The sequence below is a fragment of the Meles meles genome, chromosome X (assembly GCF_922984935.1).
Source record: "Meles meles chromosome X, mMelMel3.1 paternal haplotype, whole genome shotgun sequence".
Lineage (NCBI taxonomy): Eukaryota > Metazoa > Chordata > Mammalia > Carnivora > Mustelidae > Meles > Meles meles.
Window position 1 is genome coordinate 46,326,202 of NC_060087.1, and position 22,809 is coordinate 46,349,010.

Consider the following 22,809-nt stretch of genomic DNA (forward strand, 5'->3'; position numbering starts at 1 on the left):
GGGACAAAACCAGATTCAGGAATATCCCTCCTTCTCGGGTGACCAAGAATGCCAGCACTGGCTCCCTTGGTTGAAGGTATGGAGGATGGTTGGGAAGGAATCCTATTCATTTAGTAAACATTTATTGAACACCTACTGTGTGTCTGATACTAAACTGGGTGATAGGGATACAATAAAGAAACATGATAAACCAGGTCTGTCTTCCTTCCCAGAGTTTAAGACAATTTGTGCCATAGACCTGTTTGGTGAACTGGTGAAGCCTTATGGACATTTCCTCAGAAAATAATATCTTTTAAATATATAAAATGAAATACCTAGAGTTACAAAATAAACTGATTATATTGAAATATAATTATTAAAATATGGAAAAAGCAGATATGTGCTTACGGTAATATATTTTCTCCTCACTAATCCCTTACATCATAAGACATAGTGGAGGGTCTAATGACTATAATGATATTAAAATAAGGATGAGATTACATGATATTTCAACAGATTCATAACATCCATAATGTGATATGAAAACCTTTGTGATTTTTGTTGGTGACAGAATCACAGGTACTACTACTATGTTACATTCTTTACTGAAAAAAAAAGTTAAATTTCAATTGGAGTGAATAAAGATGTGTATTTTTTCCCACCCAAATTCATTGGCCCCTCCAAACCCTGTCCGTGGACTGGACTGGATGTCCATCGACCCAAATGAAGAACCCCTGATTATAGAAATGTCCTTCCTTCCTTCTTAAATAGCTTTCCTTTGGAGCACGGAACTTGGGTTTTATTCAGGATTTTATCGTTGTGTAACCTCAAGCCAGTTTGCCTCTCTGGGCCACGGTTTCCTCAGTCTGAAACAATGGGAAAGGTAAGAATCAAAAGGGCAGACCTTAACTATATATGCTCCAGGCAATTAATTTGTGTACTCTTAATCCTCACAACAACACTGTTAGGAAAGATTTTAAAATTATCTTCCCATTTCAAAGATGGTTAAGCTGAGGCTCCTAGCGAGGCTATCACTTGACCAATGTCTTAGCGGCAGGGGCTGGTGGGTGACTGGCCAGACCCCAATAACCACATACCCCATGGATGAAATTAGGAACTACACTCTTTTGGATCAAAAGAAACCTGGCTCAGAAATCCCTGCAGGTGAGGGGTAGAGTCGTGTCTCTGAGAGCGTTGGCTTATGCAAAGTGGCTTACGGAGGGTAAGACGTCAAGAAGCCGGGGATCTATGACTGTGCAGTGACTGGCACCCAGCCTACTTTGGGCTTCGCGCTTGCGTGTTCCCAACTAATTCCCGAAGACCTGTCAAACAGCCTGGCAAAAGGGAACAAGAAGTCCTCCTCTCCTGGCCAATCCTGTGAAAGGGTGGGCTTGATTCATAAGCCAATCAAAGACCCCCCAGGGGGCGGAGTTTTCTTCGGCCTGGATCCAGGCCTAGGGGATAAAACTAAAGTGTTTCCATCTCCAGCCAATCCCTGGGAAGGCAGGAGGGCACTCCTCCAATGGGAGCCGGAGAGCGGTCAAGCTGTGAAGGCCTGCTAACCCGCTAGTTCTCAAGCCGGCTGGAGGGACGCGTCCAGTGCGTTCGCTAGATCCAGCCGCCGGCCCCTCGATTCAGCTAGCGCTCGGCAGCGGCGGCGCGGAGGGCAGGAGGTGTCTGGTGAGACGCTGTAAAGACGGGGGTGTGGGTTGTGAGGGAAAGAGGCCGGGCTGGAGCGCCTGAGGGGTGGGGCTTGGGCGAGCTTTTACCTGGGCGGCCTCTTAACCGTAGGTCAGCGGGTTGCGGAGGATCGTGCGGGTAGCAAAGGGAGGGCGAGTGCCCCTGCAGCCCCAGACAACAACCAGGTGAGTACCCTGCGGAGCCCATCACCCATGCCCATCCCTGTCTCTTGGGAAACAGTTCCGTGCAGGTCTGCAGCTCACGTGATCGTCTGCATGCCTGTAAATCTCCATCTCTCTGCTGCTCTTCTCCCTCTCTTTCTCCATCTTTCTGTCTTGTGTGTCTCTGTATTTCTGCCTGTCTCCTTCTCTGAGACATACTAGACGTCCCAGACCTAGAAGGAGGGATCCTGATGCTACCAAACTAGCCATGAGACCGTGAGCCATCTACATCACCCATATAGACCTCAGTTTCTTCATCTGTCAAATGGGAGTCTAATAATCTCCATCTGAGGCAATACATGTGCGTCGCTTTGCCTGGTGCCTGGCCCCTAGAAAATTTTCAATAAATGATGACTGTCGTGACTGAAAAAAATATATGTTCTCTCTTGGTCTTTGACTTTGTTTTCTCCCTGCCTCTCTCTGACCCTACCCCCATTGATTCTTCTTTCTCAGTGGTTCTTTTAATGTTACTGTTTTTCATCTTTCTATCTGTCTCTTTCCCATCTCTAAGCAGGTTAGAGGTGCATTGTTTATAGCAATGAGTCTGGACTGAGAGCATCTATGAGCTTAGCCTGGGGCTCTGGACTGTTCTGTGGGTTTAAAAAAAAAAATGGAGCCTGGCCTTGGCCTGCTTCTGGCCTCACTGAGGAGAGAGCCCTCCTTGTTCCCCACCCTACTGTGTTAAACACAGAGAGACCTCCAGAGTGGGGTGCAACTCAGATGAAAAAGTGAACCAGGCTCTTTGTCCTTTATTATGTTGGTCACCACAAGAAGACCAGGATTCTCCGAGTTACATCACCACACAGCCCTCTTTTCTGTCCCCATCCTGAAATCCTTTAACCTGACCTTCTGGAACTCACTGTCAATCAGCAGCAGAATCTCCATTCTCACCTTGGCTTCTGAATAGTTCCTTCATTTTCTTGTCATGCCTTAGTGGTTCTTATACCTATCGGACCCAACACTCTATTTTTATAATTTCTATTTTGAAATGTCCCTTTCACTATCCTGAAATGAAGTGCATAGATAACAGAATCTGTTTACACACATAATTCCTCCCAACCAATGTAATGTCCTAATTGTAATATAAGGGAGAAGTAAACAAAGAGTAATTTCTAATAAAACAATATGTATTTCAATATGTAAAGGCTGGGATATAATTTCCCTAGAATACGTAATGAATGGTCTTGCATGTAATGATCCTTGTGTCTGGGAATATGACACTTACATCTGTGTTGATTGCTGACTCAGAAACCATGGATAGGGTGATGTGATTTTCTGAGTCATGAATAATTCTTCATAAAGTTTTAAACAAAACCAAGGGTGGTCCTCCCTCAATTTATATGGTTCATTTGAATTTCTAGAATAGTCAGTATATACTAAAATCCATGATCTGGCCCCCATAACCTCTCTGAAATTCTCTCCTACCATTCTCCCCACTTGTTCCCTCTATCCCACCCACACTGGCCTCCTTTATGCTACTTGAACATATTGGGCACACAACCACCTCAGGGGTTTGTACTAGGCCATCCCCTGGACCTGGAAGGCTTTCCCCCCAAATATATACTAGGCTCATGCCCTCACTTCCTTCAGGCCTCTACCCAGATGTCACTTTCTCAAGGAGGCCTACCCTGATCATCCTGTTTAAAATTGTAGCTCTCCCCTAACATAGACCGCAATCTATTTTTTCCATAGTGCTCCTCACCCTCTTCTATAATATACAATCTACACCTTTATTGTGTTTGTTATTTATTGTTTGATTCTTCTACTGGATTGTAAGCTCCAGAAGGACAGAGATTTTTCTTTTTTGTGCCTTGGTGTATGCCTATTACCTAAAACAGTGCTTAGCATAGAATAGGCTCTCTCAATAAATGTTTGTTGAATGAATAAATGAATGAAATGAACAGGTTTTTCACTTACATTGTTGTTTGGAGGGATGTTCTAAAGTTGTATGGTATGCAGCACATTATTTGCTGTGTGGAGCTGTCTTGTGCACTGTAGGATGCTGTGCACCCCTGGTCCATGGCCACTAAATGTCACTAGTGATCTCCAGTTATTGCGAAAATAAAAAATGCCCCAAAACATCCCTTGACTGTCTATCCCCCTGCTGAGAACCACTGCTTGAATAGAAATTGGCTTTCTCCTGAGCACGCTGCTCCTCAGGAGCCCCCTCACACCCCTCTTACCAGCAGGCCAAGAGGTGAAGTCAGGTGTCATTACTCTAATTGGCCTACCCAGACACTTTCTCTCTCTCCTCCTCAAACCACCTTTTTTTTAGAATTTAAAAATTTTTTATTTTTAAATAACTTCAGATTTAAAAACCTATAAAAATAGTATGAAGAATTCTCATATATCCTTCACTCAGATTCCTTAAATATTAATAAATTATGCAACTATCATTCAATCATCAAAATTAGGGAGTTAACATTGGTAAAATACTATTAATGAATGTATAGAACTTATTCAGATTTCATCGTTTTTTCCACTAATATAAATTTTCTCTTCTGGGATCTAATTCAGGATCCCATATTGCCTTCAGTTGTCATATCTCCTTAGACTCTTCCAATCTAGGACAGTTCTTTAGTCTTTCTTTGTCTTTCATGACTTTGATACTTTTGAAGAGTCCTGGCCCGCTATCTTATAGAATTTGGATTTGTCTGATGTTTCCTTGTGATTATAGTTAAGTTATGTAATTTTGGCAAGAAGACCGCAGATGAGATATGTCTTCGGTGCTGTATATCAAGAAGGCCCATGATGTCAGTTTGTCCCAATACTGGTTTTGTTTAAGGTGGTGTCAGCCAGGTTTCTCCAGTATAGTTCCTCTTTTTTCCTTTGTAACTAGTAAGTAATTTGTGGGAAGATACTCTAAGATTATGTACATATCAACCACCTTGGGGTTTTTGTTTTGTTTTGTTTTCTTTGTTTGTTTGTTTGTTTAGAGATGGTGTTGGGAAGGGGCAGAGAGAGGGAGAGAGAGAACTCTAGGCTGGTTCTATGCCCAGTGTGGAGCCCAGCACGGGGCTTGATCTCATAACCCTGAGCTCATGACCTGAGCCAAAATCAAGAGTCAGGCACTCAGCCATCTGAGCCACCCAGGGACCCCACAACCACCTTGCTTAAACTTCACACCATCAGACTAGACCATTACCCACCCATCTGTGTTATAGTCAGGTGCAGACATACACACATACCTGTCCCCATCATACTTCATTCCTAGAATTTAGCTACTAGCTCACCGTCACTGTTTAACACTACCCCAGTCTCACTTCTTGGTGATTTTAATATCCTCATAGATGATCCTTCCAATGTTCTTGTCACTTAGTTCTGTGATCCGCTTTCCTGTAATGCTCTTGCCTTTCAGCCCTACCTCAGCCACGCTCTCCAACAGTCTTACCCTTCTTGTCAGCATGTATGACTGCACCACTTCTATACTCTGTTTCGGGCATCCAGCCACCCAGCTAGTGCTTCTTATCCTTCTAGTTTACTCCCTCCAGCTCCCCAACTCCCAACAATCCCTCAACACCACCAAGACCAAACATTTTCACTACCCTTTACTTCCTCCGTGTTCCCATGTCCTTCCTTTAATCAGCTTAGATTCCATGGTCCATCATGATAATCATCCCTTTGCATACATCCTCGCTTCCTTGGCGCTGTGTACTTCAGCATGTTTATAGGACAAAACCCCAGCCCTGCTTAAATCCAACTCTCTGCCTGTCCCACTGCACTTCCCTAGACCGTTGACTCCCCTATCTTCCTAGCTGACTGTTTTGTGTCTTTTCTCTCCTCAAATCTCCTGATACCATGTCTTCCATCTTATGCTCAAGCTTCTGGCTTAACTGAAGGATCAAAACCATCAGAAGAAAACCCGTACGGATCCCCATCACCACACCTAACCACCAAACAGCATCTGTATTCACATACTCTGCCTTCTTCTCTGTTATTATGAATAAACTAGCCCTGCTGTCCTCAAAATCCAGTCCCTCTACTGGCACTGGAACCCATCCTCTTTTACCTACTTGAAGACAATGCTTCAGCAATTTCCCCCTCTCTACAAGATCATTTCCATTAGCACACAGAGATTCTGTTATTGTTCTCATCTTTTTGTTACAGCTTTATTGAGGTATATTTAATATCATAAAATTTCAGTATTTTTCGTATATTCACACAGTTGGCAACGATCACTGCAATCAATTTTAGAACATTTTTATTGCCCTCTCCAAAAGAAGCTTCATACTCATTAGCAGTCCCTCCCCAGACCTCCCCTCCTCTCAGTCATAGGTAATCACTAATCTGCTTTCTGTCTCTATTTATTGATTTCTCTAGTCTAGACATTTTATGTAAATGAGATCATATAATATATTGTTTTTTATGACTGACTTCTTTCATTTAGCAAAATGGTTTTGAGGCTCATCCATGTTGTTGATGTAGCATTCCTTTTTACTGTCAAATAATATTCCATTATGGGGCGCCTGGGTGGCTCAGTGGGTTAAAGCCTCTGCCTTCGGCTCAGGTCATGATCCCAGGGTCCTGGGATCGAGCCCCACATCGGGCTCTCTGCTCCGCGGGGAGCCTGCTTCCTCCTCTCTCTCTGCCTGCCTGTCTGCCTAGTTGTGATTTCTCTCTGTCAAATAAAAAAAATAATAATATTCCATTATATGGATATGCTGCCTTTCGTGTATCCTATCCATTTGTTAGTTAGAAATGTCCAACTGAAATGGACATTTCAGTTGTTTTCACGTTTGGTATTATGAATAATACTGCTCTGAACATTTGTGCACAAGTTTTTGCGCAGATGTGTGTTTTCTTTTCCCTTTGGTAGATACCTGGGAAGTGGAATTGCTTGATCATATGGCAAATATATGTTTAACTTTTTGAGGAACTGTTCACAGAAGTGGCTGTACCATTTTAAATTCCCAACAGCCGGGCGCCTGGGTGGCTCAGTGGTTTAAGCCTCTGCCTTCGGCTCGGGTCATGATCTCAGGGTCCTGGGATCGAGTCCCGCATCAGGCTCTCTGCTCAGCAGGGAGCCTGCTTCCTCCTCTCTCTGCCTGCCTCTCTGCCTACTTGTGATCTCTTTCTGTCAAATAAATAAATAAAATCTTTAAAAAAATAAAAAATAAAATAAATAAATAAATAAATAAATAAATTCCCAACAGCCATGTATGAGGGTTTCAATTTCTCCATGTCCTCACCGACACTTTTTACTGCCTGTCTTTTTTATTATAGCCATCCTAGTGAGTATGAAGGGGTACCTCATTGTGGTTTTGATTTCTATTTCCCTAATCACTAATAATGTTGAGCATCTTTTAATGTGTTCATTGCTTATTTGTGCTTCTTCTTTGGAGAAATGTCTCTTCAAATCCTTAGTCATTTTAAAATTAGATTGTCGGGGCGCCTGGGTGGCTCAGTGGGTTAAAGCCTCTGCCTTCGGCTCAGGTCATGATCCCAGGTCCTGGGATTGAGCCCCACATAGGGCTCTCTGCTCAGCGGGAAGCCTGTTTCTTCCACTCTCTCTCTGCCTGCCTCTCTGCCTACTTGTGATCTCTATCTGTCAAATAAATAAATAAAATCTTAAAAAAAATAAAATAAAATTAGATTGTCTTGGGGCGCCTGGGTGGCTCAGTGGGTTAAAGTCTCTGCCTTCGGCTCAGGGCATGATCCCAGGGTCCTGGGATCGAGCCCCGCATCGGGCTCTCTGCTCCGCGGGGAGCCTGCTTCCCTCCTCTCTCTCTGTCTGCCTTTCTGCCTGCCTGTGATCTCTGTCTGCCAAATAACTAAATAAAAAAATCTTTAAAAAAAAATTAGATTGTCTTACTGTTGAGTTGTAAATGTTCTTTTTATGTTTGGGACAGAAGTCTCTTGTCAGATATGGGAGTTGCATATATTTTCTCCCATTCTGTGGGTTGTCTTTTTACTTACTTGATGGTGTCCTTTGATGCACCAAAGTTTTTAATTTGGGGAAAGTCCGGTTAATCAGTTTTTTCTCACTTGAGCATTTTGTGTCAGATCCAAGAAAACATTCCCCAACCCAAAGTCTCAAAGGTTTCTTCCTGCTTTTTCTTCTAGGACTTGTATGGTTTTAGCTATTACATTTAGGTTGATGATCTATTTTGAGTTCATTTTTGTGTATGGTGTGAGGCAAAGGTCCAAATTTCATTCTTCTGCATGTGGATGGCTAGTTGTCCCAGTACCTTTTGTTGAAAAGAGTATTTTTACCCCTTTGAATTGTCTTGGCAACCCTTGTCAGAGGTCAAATGACCATAAATCCTAAATGTAGAAGTTAATTTTCTCAATTCTACCTCATTGATCTGTAGGTCTGTCACTATGCCAGACCACACTGTCTTGATTACTATAGCTATGTTGTAAGTTTTGACATCAGGAAATGGGAGTCCTCCAACTTTGTTCTTCTTTTGCAAGACTGTTCGGACTATTCTAAGTCCCTTGCCTTTCCATATGAATTTTAGGATCAGCTTGTCAATTTCTGCAGAAAAACAGCTGGGATTTTTATAAGGATTATATTGAATCTATATATCCATTTAGGAAGTATTGTTTTTAACAATATTAAGGTTCCCAATTCAGGGGCGCCTGGGTGGCTCAGTGGGTTAAAGCCTCTGCCTTCGGCTCGGGTCATGGTCCCAGGGTCCCAGGGTCCTGGGATCCAGCCCCACATCGGGCTCTCTGCTTCGCAGGGAGTCTGCTTCCTCCTCTCTCTCTGCCTGCCTCTCTGCCTAGTTGTGATTTCTCTCTGTCAAATAAATAAAATATTAAAAAAAAAAGATTCCCAATCCATGAACATGAGATGTCTTTCCATTTAGATCTTCTTTATCTTCTTTCAGAAGTGTTTTGTAGTTTTCAACATATAAATCTTACACTTCTTTTGTTAAATTTATTCCTAGGTATTTTATTCTTTTTGTTACTATTATAAATGGAATTATTTTCCTAATTTCACTTCCAGAGTGTTCATTGCTAGTGCATAGAAATACAATTGATTTTTGTTTCTTGATCTTCTATCCTGACACATTGTTGAACTGATTAGTTCAAATAGTTGTTTTTTTTTGTTTGTTTGTTTTTTATTTTTTTTTTTTTTGTTTTGTCAGAGAGAGATCACAAGTAGGCAGAAAGGCAGGCAGAGAGAGAGAGGGGGAAGCAGGCTCCCTGCTGAGCAGAGAGCCCGATGTGGGACTCGATCCCAAGACCCTGAGATCATGACCTGGGCCGAAGGCAGCAGCTTAACCCACTGAGCCACCCAGGCGCCCCCAAATAGTTTTTTATTGGATTCCTTAGAGTTTTCTATATAAAAGATCATGTCATCTGCAAATATAGTTTTACTTGTCCTTTCTAATCTGGATTCCTTTTCTTTCTTTTTTTGACTAATTGCCCTGACTGATCTTCTAGTACAGTGTTGCCTAGAAGTGATGAGAACAGACATTCTTGTCTTGTTCCTGATTTTAGGGGGAAGGTATTGAGTCTATTCATACAGTATATTGGTCTAGAGTTTTCTTGTGATGTCTTTGGTTTGGGTATCAGAGTAATACGGGCTGCATAGAATGAGCTGGAAAGTGTTTCTTCCTCTATTTTTGGAAGAGTTTGTGAAGGATTAATATATGCTTTTTAAAATGTCATTTGTCTTTTCTATTCCTGTGTTCTTCAGTTCCTCTCTTGTGTTCAGTAGATATTTTCTATTTTAATTTTTTTTAAAGATTTTATTTTTTTATTTATTTGACAGAGAGAGAGATCACAAGTAGGCAGAGAGGCAGGCAGAGAGAGAGGAGGAAGCAGGCTCCCCGCGGAGCAGAGAGCCCGATGCGGGGCTCGATCCCAGGACCCTGAAATCATGACCTGAGCCGAAGGCAGCGGCTTAATCCACTGAGCCATCCAGGCGCCCCTCTATTTTAATTTTTTAATTTCCTTGTTAACTGTATATATGTTTAGTTAGATTTTTAATGGTTGCTCTGGGGATTACAATTAACATCTTAACTGGAAAAAATCTACTTCAAATTAATTCAAATTTCAACAATAACTTTGTTCCAATATGCCTCTGTTCCCTCTTTCCTTCTTTGTAGTATTATTATCATATGAATTACTTCTTAAATTATAAGCACATCAACACAGTTCTATTATTATTACTTTATACAGTTGTCTTTTAAAACAGGAGAATAAGAGTTACAAATAAAAATACTTTCTTTCAGGGGCACCTGGGTGGCTCAGTGGGTTAAGCCTCTGTCCTCAGCTCAGGTCATGATCCCAGGGGCCTGGGATCGAGCCCCGAATCTGGCTCTCAGCTCAGCAGGGAGTCTGCTTCCCCTGCCCTCCCCTCCGCAGCCCCCCCCCCCCACCTCTCTGCCTACTTGTGATCTCTGTCAAATAAATAAAATATTTAAAAAAATACTTTCTTTCATAATACCTATTTCAAGTTACTATTTACTGTCCTTTAATTTAAGCCTGAAAATAGTGTTTCTTGTAGGACAAGTCTTCCAGCAACACTTTTTTTTCAGTTTTTGTTTATCTTCTCTTTCATGTTTGAAGAACCAGTTTATCTAGATACAGAATTCTGAGTTGACAGTCTTTTTCTGTAAATATTTTGAAGATGACATCACATTATCCTCCAGCCTCCATGGTTTCTGATGAGAAGTCGGTTGTTAACTTTATTGAGGGTCCCATATATGTGATAAATAAGTTTTCTCTTGCTTCAGTCAAGATTTTCTTCTCATCTTTGCTTTCATCGGTTGCATTATCATGTGTCTAGGTGTGAATTTCTTTGAGCTTACTCTGCTTGCATTTACTTAAGTGTACAGGTTAATATTTTTCATCAAGTTTGTAGTGTTTTGGCCCCTTCTCTTCCACTTGCCCTTTTGGTACTCCCGTTATACATATGTTGGCACTTTTGGTGGTGTCCTATAGATTTGTGAAGCTCCGTTTTTTTTTTTTTTCCCTCGGTTCTTTTTTTCTTTCTGTTCTTTGGAATGTATAATTTCTATTGCCCTATCATCACATTACCCTTTCTCCTTTCTGCCAGCTCAAATCTCTTATTGCGCTCCTCTAGGTGAATTTTTTATTTCAGCTATTATACTTTCCAACTCCAGATTTTCTATTTGATTCTTTTTATGATTTCTATGTCTTCACTAATATTTTCCATTTGGAGAGACATTGTTCTCAAACTTTTCCTTAATTCTAAAGATATACTTTCTCTTATTTCTTTGAAAATATTTATAGTAATAGTTTAAAGTCTTTGTTAAGTTCCAAACATGGACTCCCTCAGGGACATGTTCTTTTGGCTCCTTTTTTTTTTTTTTGGTACATGTAACATACTTTGTTATTTCTTTTCATATCTCATAATTTTTTGTCAAAAACAGCATTTTTTAATGTTCTTATTTATTTAAGTCATCTCAATACCCAACATGGGGTCTGAACTCATGGCCCCAAGATCAAGAGTCGCATGCTCTTCTGACTGAGCCAGCTAGGCGCCCCCACAACCTGGACATTTTAGATACTCTAGTCTAACTCTGGTATTAATCTCTTCTACCTTAAGGATTGTTTTTCTGGGATATGTGTGTGTATGTATGTTATATGTGTGTATGGTTGTTTTTATTTTTCTCATTGCTAATTATTTGCTAAGTTACTTTTCTCAACTAATTCTGTGGATTCTGTATTCCTTGCACTATGTGGCCCCCGAGTTCTCTGCTAACATTTTTTAAACTTCTTGTTTCTGTTTTTAAGCCTGGATTCCTAAGAGATCACACCTGTGTAAGTATATGTTGGTAGTCAGCCAGTGATTGGCTGGATTTCCTTAAATGCCTTGTCCATATGTCTTCGACCCTTTGCCAAGAGGATCTGTGTGAGAAGGCATGTCTTCAAACTTTAGCCAGTTTACAAGGCAGCCTTAGCTTTCACATTCTGCTTATAGTCATCCAGAGGTGAGTGACTTGGGGCCTCTCCTTTTCCACCTCTTTTTTGGGTACGTGCATAGCCTTGAAGCCCTTTAAATACCTGGGAATATATCAGGGCTTTTCAGAGTTTTCTATGATTGTCTCATTCTCTAGGATTTCCTTTTAAATTCCTGGTCAAAGGAGTCAGTCCTCTCTATTGTCTTCAATTTAGTCAGCTTTTGCCTACTATACTACTGAGCTGGAGAGGGAAAGAGGATGGGAATTAGTTACAAGTTAAAATGTCACAGAACCCGTTGTCTTACCAAGATTCAGTTGTTTCTCTTAGATGATTTTTTACTTCATTCTGTGTCTTTGGTTAACTGCAAGTTTTGAAATGGTTGTTTTTAGTTGGTTTGCCCATATTTTAATTGTTTTTAAAGAGAAAGCCAGTTCACCAAAGTCCTTATTCTGTCATTCCATTTATCTCCTATGGCTCCCATCTTTAAAAAACTTTTAAAACCTGATTCATCACACATCCCCGTGCAACTATGACTTTCTCTATTCCCCTAACAGCAAAACTCTCCAAAAGAACTGTCATTTCTCAGTTTCTCCTACTCTTCTATTCTGTTCATTCATACAAAATATATTAGGTATATATTAAAAATTATATGCATGAGTTATCAAGATCTAATGCATTGAAAACTGAAGAAGTCACAACTCCACCCAAGAGTAACATTAATGATAGCATCTATGCCTGTGTCCTTTACTGTCCTATTCTCCACTGCCGGAAATTACCATTCTCTTGAGTCTTATGTTTAACATTTCTCTTGCTTTTTTTGATACTTTTTTTTCATATTTGTGGAAATGTTTAACCAATACATTATTTATTTGGCTTGGTCTTGAGCTTTGTAAAAAATAGCATCATACTCTATGTCGCCTGCTGTGACTTACTTTTTTTCACTCATTATTATGTTTCAAAGATTCACCTGGGTTCTTTTTTTTTTTTTTTACCATTTTAACTATTAAATTTTTTTATTGTAACAAAAAATTCATAACATGAAATTTACCATCTTCAGCAATTATACATTGGTGTGCAGACATTCACATTGTTGCTCCGGAACTTTTCATCTTTCAAAACTAAGCTCTATACTCCAAAAGACAGTTGCTCCTTGACAGACATAGGGTTTCATTTTAACCATTTTTTTTATTTGTTTATTTGTTTATTTACAGCATAACAGTGTTCATTGTTTTGGCATCACACCCAGTGCTCCATGCAGTACCTGCCCTCCCTATTACACACCACCTGGTTCCTCAACCTCCCACCCTCCCCCCGCCCCTTCAAAACCCTCTGGTTGTTTTTCAGAGTCCATAGTCTCTCATGGTTCATCTCCCCTTCCAGTTTCCCTCAACTCCCTCTCCTCTCCATCTCCCCATGTCCTCCATGTTCTTTGTTATGCTCCACAAATAAGTGAGACCATATGATACTTGACTCTCTCTGCTTGACTTATTTCACTCAGCATAATTTCTTCCAGTCCCGTCCATGTTGCTACAAAAGTTGGGTATTCATCCTTTCTGATGGAGGCATAATACTCCATTGTGTATTTGGACCACATCTTCCTTATCCATTCATCCGTTGAAGGGCATCTTGGTTCTTTCCAGTTTGGCGACTGTAGCCATTGCTGCAATAAACATTGGGGTACAGATGGCCCTTCTTTTCACTACATCTGTATCTTTGGGGTAAATACCCAGCAGTGCAATTGCAGGGTCATAGGGAAGCTCTATTCTTAATTTCTTCAGGAATCTCCACACTGTTCTCCAAAGTGGCTGCACTAACTTGCATTCCCACCAACAGTGTAAGAGGGTTCCCCTTTCTCCACATCCTCTCCAACACACGTTGTTTCCTGTCTTGCTAATTTTGGCCATTCTAACTGGTGTCAGGTGGTATCTCAATGTTGTTTTAATTTGAATCTCCCTGATGGCTAGTGATGATGAACATTTTTTCATGTGTCTGATGGCCATTTGTATGTCTTCATTGGAGAAGTGTCTGTTCATATCTTCTGCCCATTTTTTGATATGATTATCTGTTTTGTGTGTGTTGAGTTTGAGAAATTCTTTATAGATCCTGGATATCAACCTTTTGTCTGTACTGTCATTTGCAAATATCTTCTCCCATTCCATGGGTTGCCTTTTTGTTTTGTTGACTGTTTCCTTTGCTGTGCAGAAGCTTTTGATCTTGATGAAGTCCCAAAAGTTCATTTTTGCTTTTGTTTCCTTGGCCTTTGGAGACATATCTTGAAAGAAGTTGCTGTGGCTGGTATCGAAGAGGTTACTGCCTATGTTCTCCTCTAGGATTCTGATAGATTCCTGTCTCACGTTGAGGTCTTTTATCCATTTCGAGTTGATCTTTGTGTACGGTGTAAGAGAATGGTCACGTTTCATTCTTCTACATATCGCTGTCCAGTTATCCCAGCACCATTTATTGAAGAGACTGTCTTTCTTCCATTGAATATTTTTTCCTGTTTTGTCGAAGATTATTTCACCATAGAGTTGAGGGTCCATATCTGGGCTCTCCACTCTATTCCACTGGTGTATGTGTCTGTTTTTATGCCAGTACCACGCTGTCTTGGTGATCACAGCTTTGTAGTAAAGCTTGAAATCGGGTAACATGATGCCGCCAGTTTTGTTTTTGTTTTTCAACATTTCCTTAGCAATTCGGGGTCTCTTCTGATTCCATACAAATTTTAGGATTATTTGCTCCAGTTCTTTGAAAAATATCTCACCTGGGTTCTTGTATGTAACTGCAGCTTGTTCATTCTCAGTGCTGTTTATTTCATTGCGTGACCATAAAACAAATTATTCATCCACTTATCTGTTGGTAGACATTTGGATTGTTTCCAGCTTTTTGCTCTTAAGAACAGTGCTACTGTGAGTATTCTAAATATTTTTTAAAGATTCTATTTATTTACTTGACAGACAGAGATCACAAGTAGGCAGAGAGGCAGGCAGAGACAGAGGAAGGGAAGCAGGCTCCCTGCCGAGCAGAGAGCCGAAACCGGGGCTCGATCCCAGGACCCTGGAATCACAACCCGAGCTGAAGGCAGAGGCTCTAACCCACTGAGCCACCCAGGTGGCCCCTACTATGAATATTCTTGTGCGTGTCCCCTAGTACACATACATACCCATCTTTTTTTTTTTAATATTTTATTTATTTGACAGAGAGAGATCACAAGTAGATAGAGAGGCAAGCAGAGAGAGAGAGAGAGGGAAGCAGGCCCCTGCCGAGCAGAGAGCCCGATGCGGCACTCGATCCCAGGAGCCCGAGATCATGACCTGAGCCGAAGGCAGCAGCCTAACCCACTGAGCCACCCAGGCGCCCCATACCCATCTTTTAATGAGAAAAGAAATAGACTTGCTAATTAATAGGATGTGTAAACATTCAGCTTGACAGTATCATGCCAAAATGTATTCCTATTTGAAGGTTACCAGTTTATATACCTTTTAGCAATTTGTAAGCGAGCCCATTGATACACACCCTAATCAGTACTTGATATTATAACTATAATTATAAATTATATAATTATAAATATCCTATAATTATATATAAATATATAAAAATAAATAATAAATACATATAAAATATAAATAAAATATATAAATATAAAATATATAAACATATAATACATAAAATATAAATAAATATAAATATATTATAATTATAATATAATTATAAATCAGTACTTGATTTATTATAATGGGTATGAAATGATAGCATTTGATATCAATTGATATCAATGATATCTCATTGTGCACCTAATTAGCATTTTTCCTATCACTAATACAATTGAGCATTTTTTTCATGTTTATTGGCCATTCATGTTTCTTCTTTGGTGAAATGACTGTTAATGTCTTTTGCCTATTTTTAAAATTGGGATTTTTCTCATTTTTATTTATTCGTAGGAGGTATTTAATTATTTGGATACTCATCAGTTGCCATTTATACATGTTGAATATCTTTTCTCAGTTTGTGGCTTTTTTTTTCTTTTAGGTATCTTTGCATGAACAGGAATTCGTAATTTTTGTTCAGTCGAACAATTCAGTCTTTTCTATATAGTCAACAGACTTTTCTTTATCATAAAGACACTATTTTCTTTGAATATGAGTTTAAAAGTTCTATTTTTCCTATTTATGTCCTTAATCCAAATGGAATTGATTTTTGTGTGGTATAAAGGTATGAGGGAGGGAGCCAGTTTCTTTATTTTCCACACAGATAGCCTCATGACCTGGAATGCCACTCCAGTCATACACCAAAGTTCCAGATCTGTATTGGTTCATTCCTGGGATCTCTGCTATTGGCCAAATTTCTGTCCCTGAGCCATTATCACATGGCCTTAATTACTTTACTACCTTACTACTTTTTTTTCCATTTTATTTATTTTTTCAGCGTAACAGTATTCATTCTTTTTGCACAGCACCCAGTGCTCCATGCAAAACGTGCCCTCCCCAACTACCTTACTACTTTAATTATTTTGGTTTCATGAAGAATCTTGACATTTGGTACAGCAACGTCTTCCAATCTTATTCTTCTTCAGGAATATTGTATGTTCCTGGCGCTTTGTTATTTCAAACACATTTCAGAATCATCTTGTCATGTCCTACAGGAATATTGGAGTTGCAATGCATCTATAGGTGAGTTTGAAGAGAATTGATATGTTGGTGATGCTGAGTCTTCCTAGCTATGAACATGACACACCCTTTCATTTTAAATTAATTCTTGGATGTCTCTTGGTACGTTTCCCTAATTTCCTGCATAGGGTCTTGCATATCTTGTGTTAGACTTATTCCCTGGTATTTATGGTTTTGCTGCTATTATAAGGTAGATCTTGTCATTTAACAGGTTTCATCTCATTTGCAGGTGTAGAGAAATGAAGTTGAGTTTTATGTTACTATTCTAGCCATTCACCTTGCTAAAACTCTTATTTTTTTAAGCAAACTTTTAACTTTGGACCAATTTTACAGTTACAGAAAAATAAGTAAAGAGATAGTATGGAGCGTTCCTGTGTACTCCTAACCATATATTTGTCAAAACTAAGAAGGCCGTATGGGTATAGTCCTATTAACCAAACTTCAGACTTTATATGGACTTTTCAGTTTTCCCACTAATGTCTTTTTTTCTGTTCTAGGATCCAGTTCAAAATACCACATTGCGTTTAGTTGTCATCTCTATTGCCCTCTGCTCTATGGCAGTTTCTTAGTCTTCCCATGCTTTTCATGCTCCATAACAGTTTTGAGGCATACTGTATAATGTCCCTCACTTTGGATTTGTCTGAAGTTTTCCTCATAATTAGACTGGAGTTGTTTTTGGAAAGAATGCCATAGAGTTGAAGTGCCCTTTCATCACATTATATCAGAGGTATGTGATATCCCCATGACATCACTGATGTTGACCTTAATCCCTGGTTAAGGTAGTGTCTGCCAAGTGTGTCCACTGTAAAGTCGTTATTTTTCCCTTTTTATTTTCTGTTCTTTTGAAGAACCTAGCCCCTCTTCAAGGAGAGGGAGAGGATTAAACTCCACCTCAGGAAGGGGCCGTATTTACATGTAGTATTTGGAATTCTATAAGAACTGTATCTTTCTTCTTGTTTATTTACCTGCCCATTTACTTATTTATTCAGTCGCCTGTTCGTATCAGTGTGCACTGGTACATATTTATTTAATAATTTGAATTATAAATCCAATACTTTGTCATCTGTCTTGTTGCTCAAGTTGTTCCAGCTTTGGCCACTGGGAGCTCTTTCAAGTACGCTCCTGTGTCCCTTTTCAAATGCCTCCATCTTTTGTTTTTTAGCACTGCCTTACCTGCTTTGGCACTACACCATGCTCCCTACTCATCGTGTTATTTTCCTGCTGCATCCCTAGAACTGACCATTTCTCAAGGAGCCCTTGTTTCTTCTAAGTTGTCTGTATATTCTTTCTTTTCTTTTTTTAAAGAAGATTTTATTTATTTATTTGACAGAGAGAGAGAGAGATCACAAGTAGGCAGAGAGGCAGGCAGAGAGGGGGCAGGAAGCAGGCTCTGTGCTGAGCGGAGAGCCTGATGTGAGGCTCAATCCCAGGACCCTGAGATCATGACCTGAGCCGAAGGCAGAGGCTTAACCCACTGAGCCACCCACGCACCCCACTTTTCTTTTTTTTTTTTAATTTAAATTCAATTAACCAATGTATAGTACATCATTACTGTCTGTATATTCTTTTGTGTTTTCTATGTTGACAACAATATCAGCTATAAATAATGACAATTTGTTTTTTTCCTTTCCAATCTTTATGCCTTTCATTTATTCTTCTTGTGTTACTGAGATGGACAGGCCCTTCAGTACAGTGTTCAAGAGAAAAGACAGTAGTGGGCATCCTTGTCTTGTTGGGTATTTTGAAAGAAAAACCACTAACTTTTTTCCCTATTGAGAACGATATTTGCTGAAGATTCCTCCAGGTGTTAGCAGATTGCAAGTGCCAACCTGTCACTATGCTAAGAAGTTTTTATTATTGTTTTAAAATCACCAAAAGGTGTTGAATTTTTTAATATCAAATACCTTTTTTATTTCTTAGGATCATTATGGGTTTTTTTTCTCAATAATATGATAATGTGGTAAATGCATACGGATTTTCCTCGTGGTAGACTACCTTTGCGTTTCTGGTGTAAACACTACTTGGTCATGATCTTTTCCTTATAATATGGTACTAGATTTAGTTTGTTAATATTTGTTTAGGATTTTTGTATCTGTGTCCATGAGTAAAATTGGTCTTTAATTTTCCTTTCTCATGCTATCATAATTTGCTTTTGGCCTCAAGTTCTGCTGGTATCCTAGAATGAGTTGGTGTTCCCTTTTTTACAATATTCTGGAAGATGCTATATGACTTTGGAACGATCTGTTTGGTAGAATTCTCCTGTAAAACCATCTTGCCCTGGTGTTTTGCTTTTTTAACATCGAATTAATATGCAACTTCTAAATAAAATCTTTTCAAAAATTTAAATGAGAAACTTGAAGTCTGCTCCCATAACATGTTTATTTTATATCAAGTTTTATGCTTGAAATGGCTACACACAATTCTGATCAAGACTTTTTAATGATATGTTCTTCAAATTCTTAACAGTCACCACCACCAAGAATCTCTCTGTACAATAGAAGTGATAAAGTATTTAGAACCAATTTTTAACATGTTCAGAAATGTTTAACAATTGAGATGATAGCAGCCTTTTTTGTTTTACTGACAAATATGTTGTTAAAATTTCTTGACAGTGTGATTAGATTTCAAATCCGACTGAACTCTTTCATATTAATTATTTTGAAATAATGATGAAGCTCTTATTTGCAGAACATGCATCCCTGTTAGAACCATCACCCTGCAGCTAGCTTGGACACCATTAAAAGGGCTCATCAGCTGCAAACGGATAGAAGTATCTGGTATTCGTGAAGACAGAGTTTTGGGGCTGCCACCTGGAGCTACACCCTCCAGAAGCCCCTGCTTGGCCTCCCTGCACCCAGCTCCGCACCAGCCAGTCACAACTCCGGCTGTGTGTGGCGGCGTTTCTTGGCAACTGGAACGCAGACTCCTCCAGCAGCTGCACGGCCCCCTTGTCCTCAGTGAACAGAACACCACAGAAGCTGGCTACTGAAGAGGCTGTCCAAGTGATAGAGCTTCACCTTGGCTCTGCTTAGCACACTTCCCACAAAGCAGTAACTGAGTGCTTGGTGTTCTGCATTCGTGCTCACTACCCACGGGGACTGTAGAGGAATTTGTCCGGCCCCATTTCACTAAGGACCACCCCGTAAGGATCTCCACAGGAAGCTACCCATAGAGAGAAGGGGCCTGCCTGGCTTCTCCACTGCCTTAAGGCCTACGGGGACACCTCCAGGGCTGAAGGGATCAATACTTTTTCACCTACCCCTGATCCACGTTATCACCTGGAAAGTTCTGCCTCCTAGTTTTTGTTCTTTTTATTTATTTGTTTGTTTGTTTATTTATTTTTGGTAGGAAGAGTTCTAACTGCTTCTTCTATTCCTATAGTAATTAGAGGGCTATTCGGGATTTCTTTTTGCTTCTCGAGTCAATTTTGGTAAGTTACCAGTTTCTAGGAATTGGTCCCTTTTATCTACATTTTTTAATTTATTGGCATAAAGTTCCCTTTTTAAAAAATCCTCTGCTGTATATAATCTGTAACCATGTCTCCTTTTTCATTGCTAATATTGGTTATTTGTGCCTTCTCACTTTTTTTCTTGATCAATCTCACCAGAGGTTTGTCTATTTTATTAGTCTTTTCTAAGAACCAACTTTTGGCTCTGTTGCTCCTCTCTATCGTGTCTTTGTTTTCTATTTCTTTAATTTCTGCTCTTATCTTTTTTGATCTCCTTCCTTCCACATTTTTTGGATTTATTCTGTTGTTCTTTTTCTGATTTCTTATGTTGGACATGGAGCTCACTAATTTTCCGTCTTTCTTGTTTTATAATGTGTGCATTTAAGGATATACATTTCCTTCCAAACACAACTTTTCTACACATTCAAACATGTCATACTTCATTACTGTTTGGTTCCAAGTACTTCAACATTTCCATTGTGGTCACTTCTTTGGTGAGTGATATAGAAATGTGTTTATAAATTTCTAAATGTGCGGGGAACTTTTAATGTATCTCTTTGTTACTGAAATCTATCTTAATTGCATTATGGTCTGAGTATGTGGTCTGTGTGATAACTCTGAAATTTATTAAGACTTGTTTTATGGCTTAATACATGATCAATATTTTTGAATGTTTCCTATGTGCTTTATAAGATGTATGTTCTCTAATTGTTGAATACGGAGTTCTACACATGTCTATTATCAAGTTTGTTAATTGTATTGTTCAGATTTTCTATATTTACACTGATTTTTTGGTCGTGCTATGCCAGTAATTGTAAGAGGTGTGTTCATTTTCAGCTATGATGGTGGATTTGTCTGTTTCTCCTTATAGTTCTTTTTAAAAATTTTATATACTTTGAGGATATTTTATTAGGAATATTCAAATGAAGAATCGTTATACATTCCTGGTAAATATGTAATGACCTTCTCTATTCTCAATAGTGCATTTTCTGAAGTCTATCTTATCTTACCTTAACACAAGCTTTTCTTCTTGTTTGGATTTGTGTGGTATACAATTTTCTATCCTTTCATTGTTTAACATTTTCATACCCTTATGCTTTAATTATATCTCTTGAGAATGGCATACAGCTGGACCCTTAAAAAATCTAATCTGATGATCTCTTTTAATGGGCAAGTTTAGTCTGTTTCCATTTTCTATGATATATTTGGACTCGTTTCTACCATTGTACTTCTTTATTTCTATTTCCTACCACCACCTTTTCTATGCTTTTTTTTCCCTTTTCTGGCTTGTTTTTTAGTTTTGAGATTTGTTTATTTGCTTTCTTTTTTTTTTTTTTTAAAGATTTATTTATTTGACAGATAGAGATTACAAGTAGGCAGAGAGGCAGGCAGAGAGAGAGAGAGGAGGAAGCAGGCTCCCAGCCAAGCAGAGAGCCCGATGCGGGGCTCGATCCCAGGACCCTGGGATCATGACCTGAGCTGAAGGCAGAGGCTTTAACCCGCTGAGCCACCCAGGCGCCCCTATTTGCTTTCTTATTCAACTTTTCCCTCTGTACTATTTGAAATTTACACATTCTTTTTTTTTATTCTTTCTGTGCTTATCCTTGAACTTTTACCATTCATGTGTAACTTACAAGGTCTAAAGTTAAATAGCATTTTAACCTCCCTCTTGAAGAATGCAGGAACCTTCAACTCTGGTCATTCCTCTCTTTACCACATGCTATTGTCTTGAATATGTTAGTTTGTTTCTCTTTTTTTCCTAACCTCACAAATTCTATATCATCATTAATATTATTTCATACCTGTTTGGATTTACATGCATACATTCTTGCGTCTCAGACCATCATTCTGGGATCATTTTCTTTTATCATAAATATAATGTTTAGATGTTCTTTTAGTACAGGTCTCTTGGTGTTCAATTCTCCCAGTTGTTGTTGTTGTATGCAAATGTCTTTATTCTATCCTCATTCTTAAAAATAATTTGTTATAAGTATTTAGATGTCTGCTGTCAGTCTAATTGCTATTTTTGGTAGGTGTTTTTGTTTTCTTCTACTTGGGCTACTTTTAAGAAATTCCCTTTGTCTGTCTGTCTCTCTCTCTCTCTCTCTCTCTCTATGAGAGGGGGATATGCAAGGGGGTATGCAGTTTCATTCTAACATGTTTAGGCATGTATTCTTTTTTATTCTGCTTTGGAAATTGCTTCATGCTTTTGCATTCATGTTTTTCATAACTTCTAGAAAATTCTCAGCCATTATCTTTTCAAATATTGTCTTTCTTCCACCCTTTCCATATTTTCTTTCTTAGAATCCAGTCAATCATGTTTTGGGCCTCATTGTATCTTCCATATCTCATAATGTCTTGTTGATATTTTCTATTTCTTTGTCTTCCTGCATTTCATTCTTATCAATTTCTTCAGATATATCTTTTAGTTTACTGATTCTCTCTTCAGCTCTCTCTGTCAGTTAGCTCTATTTAATCTGTCTATTGAGTTTTTTATTTCAATAAGTATATTTTTCATGTGTACAAGCTGTGTATTTTTTGTTTTCTAATTTGCCTAGTCATCCCTAATAGTCTCTTGTTGCTTTCTCACCTTTGTGGTTCCATCTTTTATTTAAAAAGAACATTTTATACCCTTTTTGTTCAGCCAATAATCACTGTTTGCATAAGTATGACTTTGTCATTATTGTTCACATCTATACCACATAGTACACTCTGATTATATATCCTCTATTGTATACCTTTTTGTTTTCCTAGTAATCATCTTTGTTTCTTTTGCCCAGTGTTATCATGCCTATTACTAATTCTTTGAAATTCCTTTTAAAATCCATATCATATCATGTCTCTCTTCTGCTCAAAATTCTCCCATGGCTCCCAGCTCCCTCAGAAGAGAAGCCAAAGCCCTCACCATGGCCCAACGGTTCACACAATGTTGTCC

The 22,809-nt window shown here is 39.1% G+C and overlaps 1 protein-coding gene across 1 annotated transcript; it reads left to right on the forward strand.

Moving 5' to 3' along the window:
- The first annotated feature begins 1,570 nt into the window (after nucleotides 1-1,570).
- On the forward strand, nucleotides 1,571-21,143 carry KANTR (KANTR integral membrane protein). The gene is made up of 3 exons (XM_045995863.1): nucleotides 1,571-1,659; nucleotides 1,771-1,844; nucleotides 19,115-21,143. Exon 3 carries the CDS (start codon nucleotides 19,963-19,965, stop codon nucleotides 20,191-20,193), a length of 231 nt encoding a protein of 76 aa, XP_045851819.1. The 5' UTR covers nucleotides 1,571-1,659; nucleotides 1,771-1,844; nucleotides 19,115-19,962; the 3' UTR covers nucleotides 20,194-21,143.
- The last annotated feature ends 1,666 nt before the right edge of the window (nucleotides 21,144-22,809 follow it).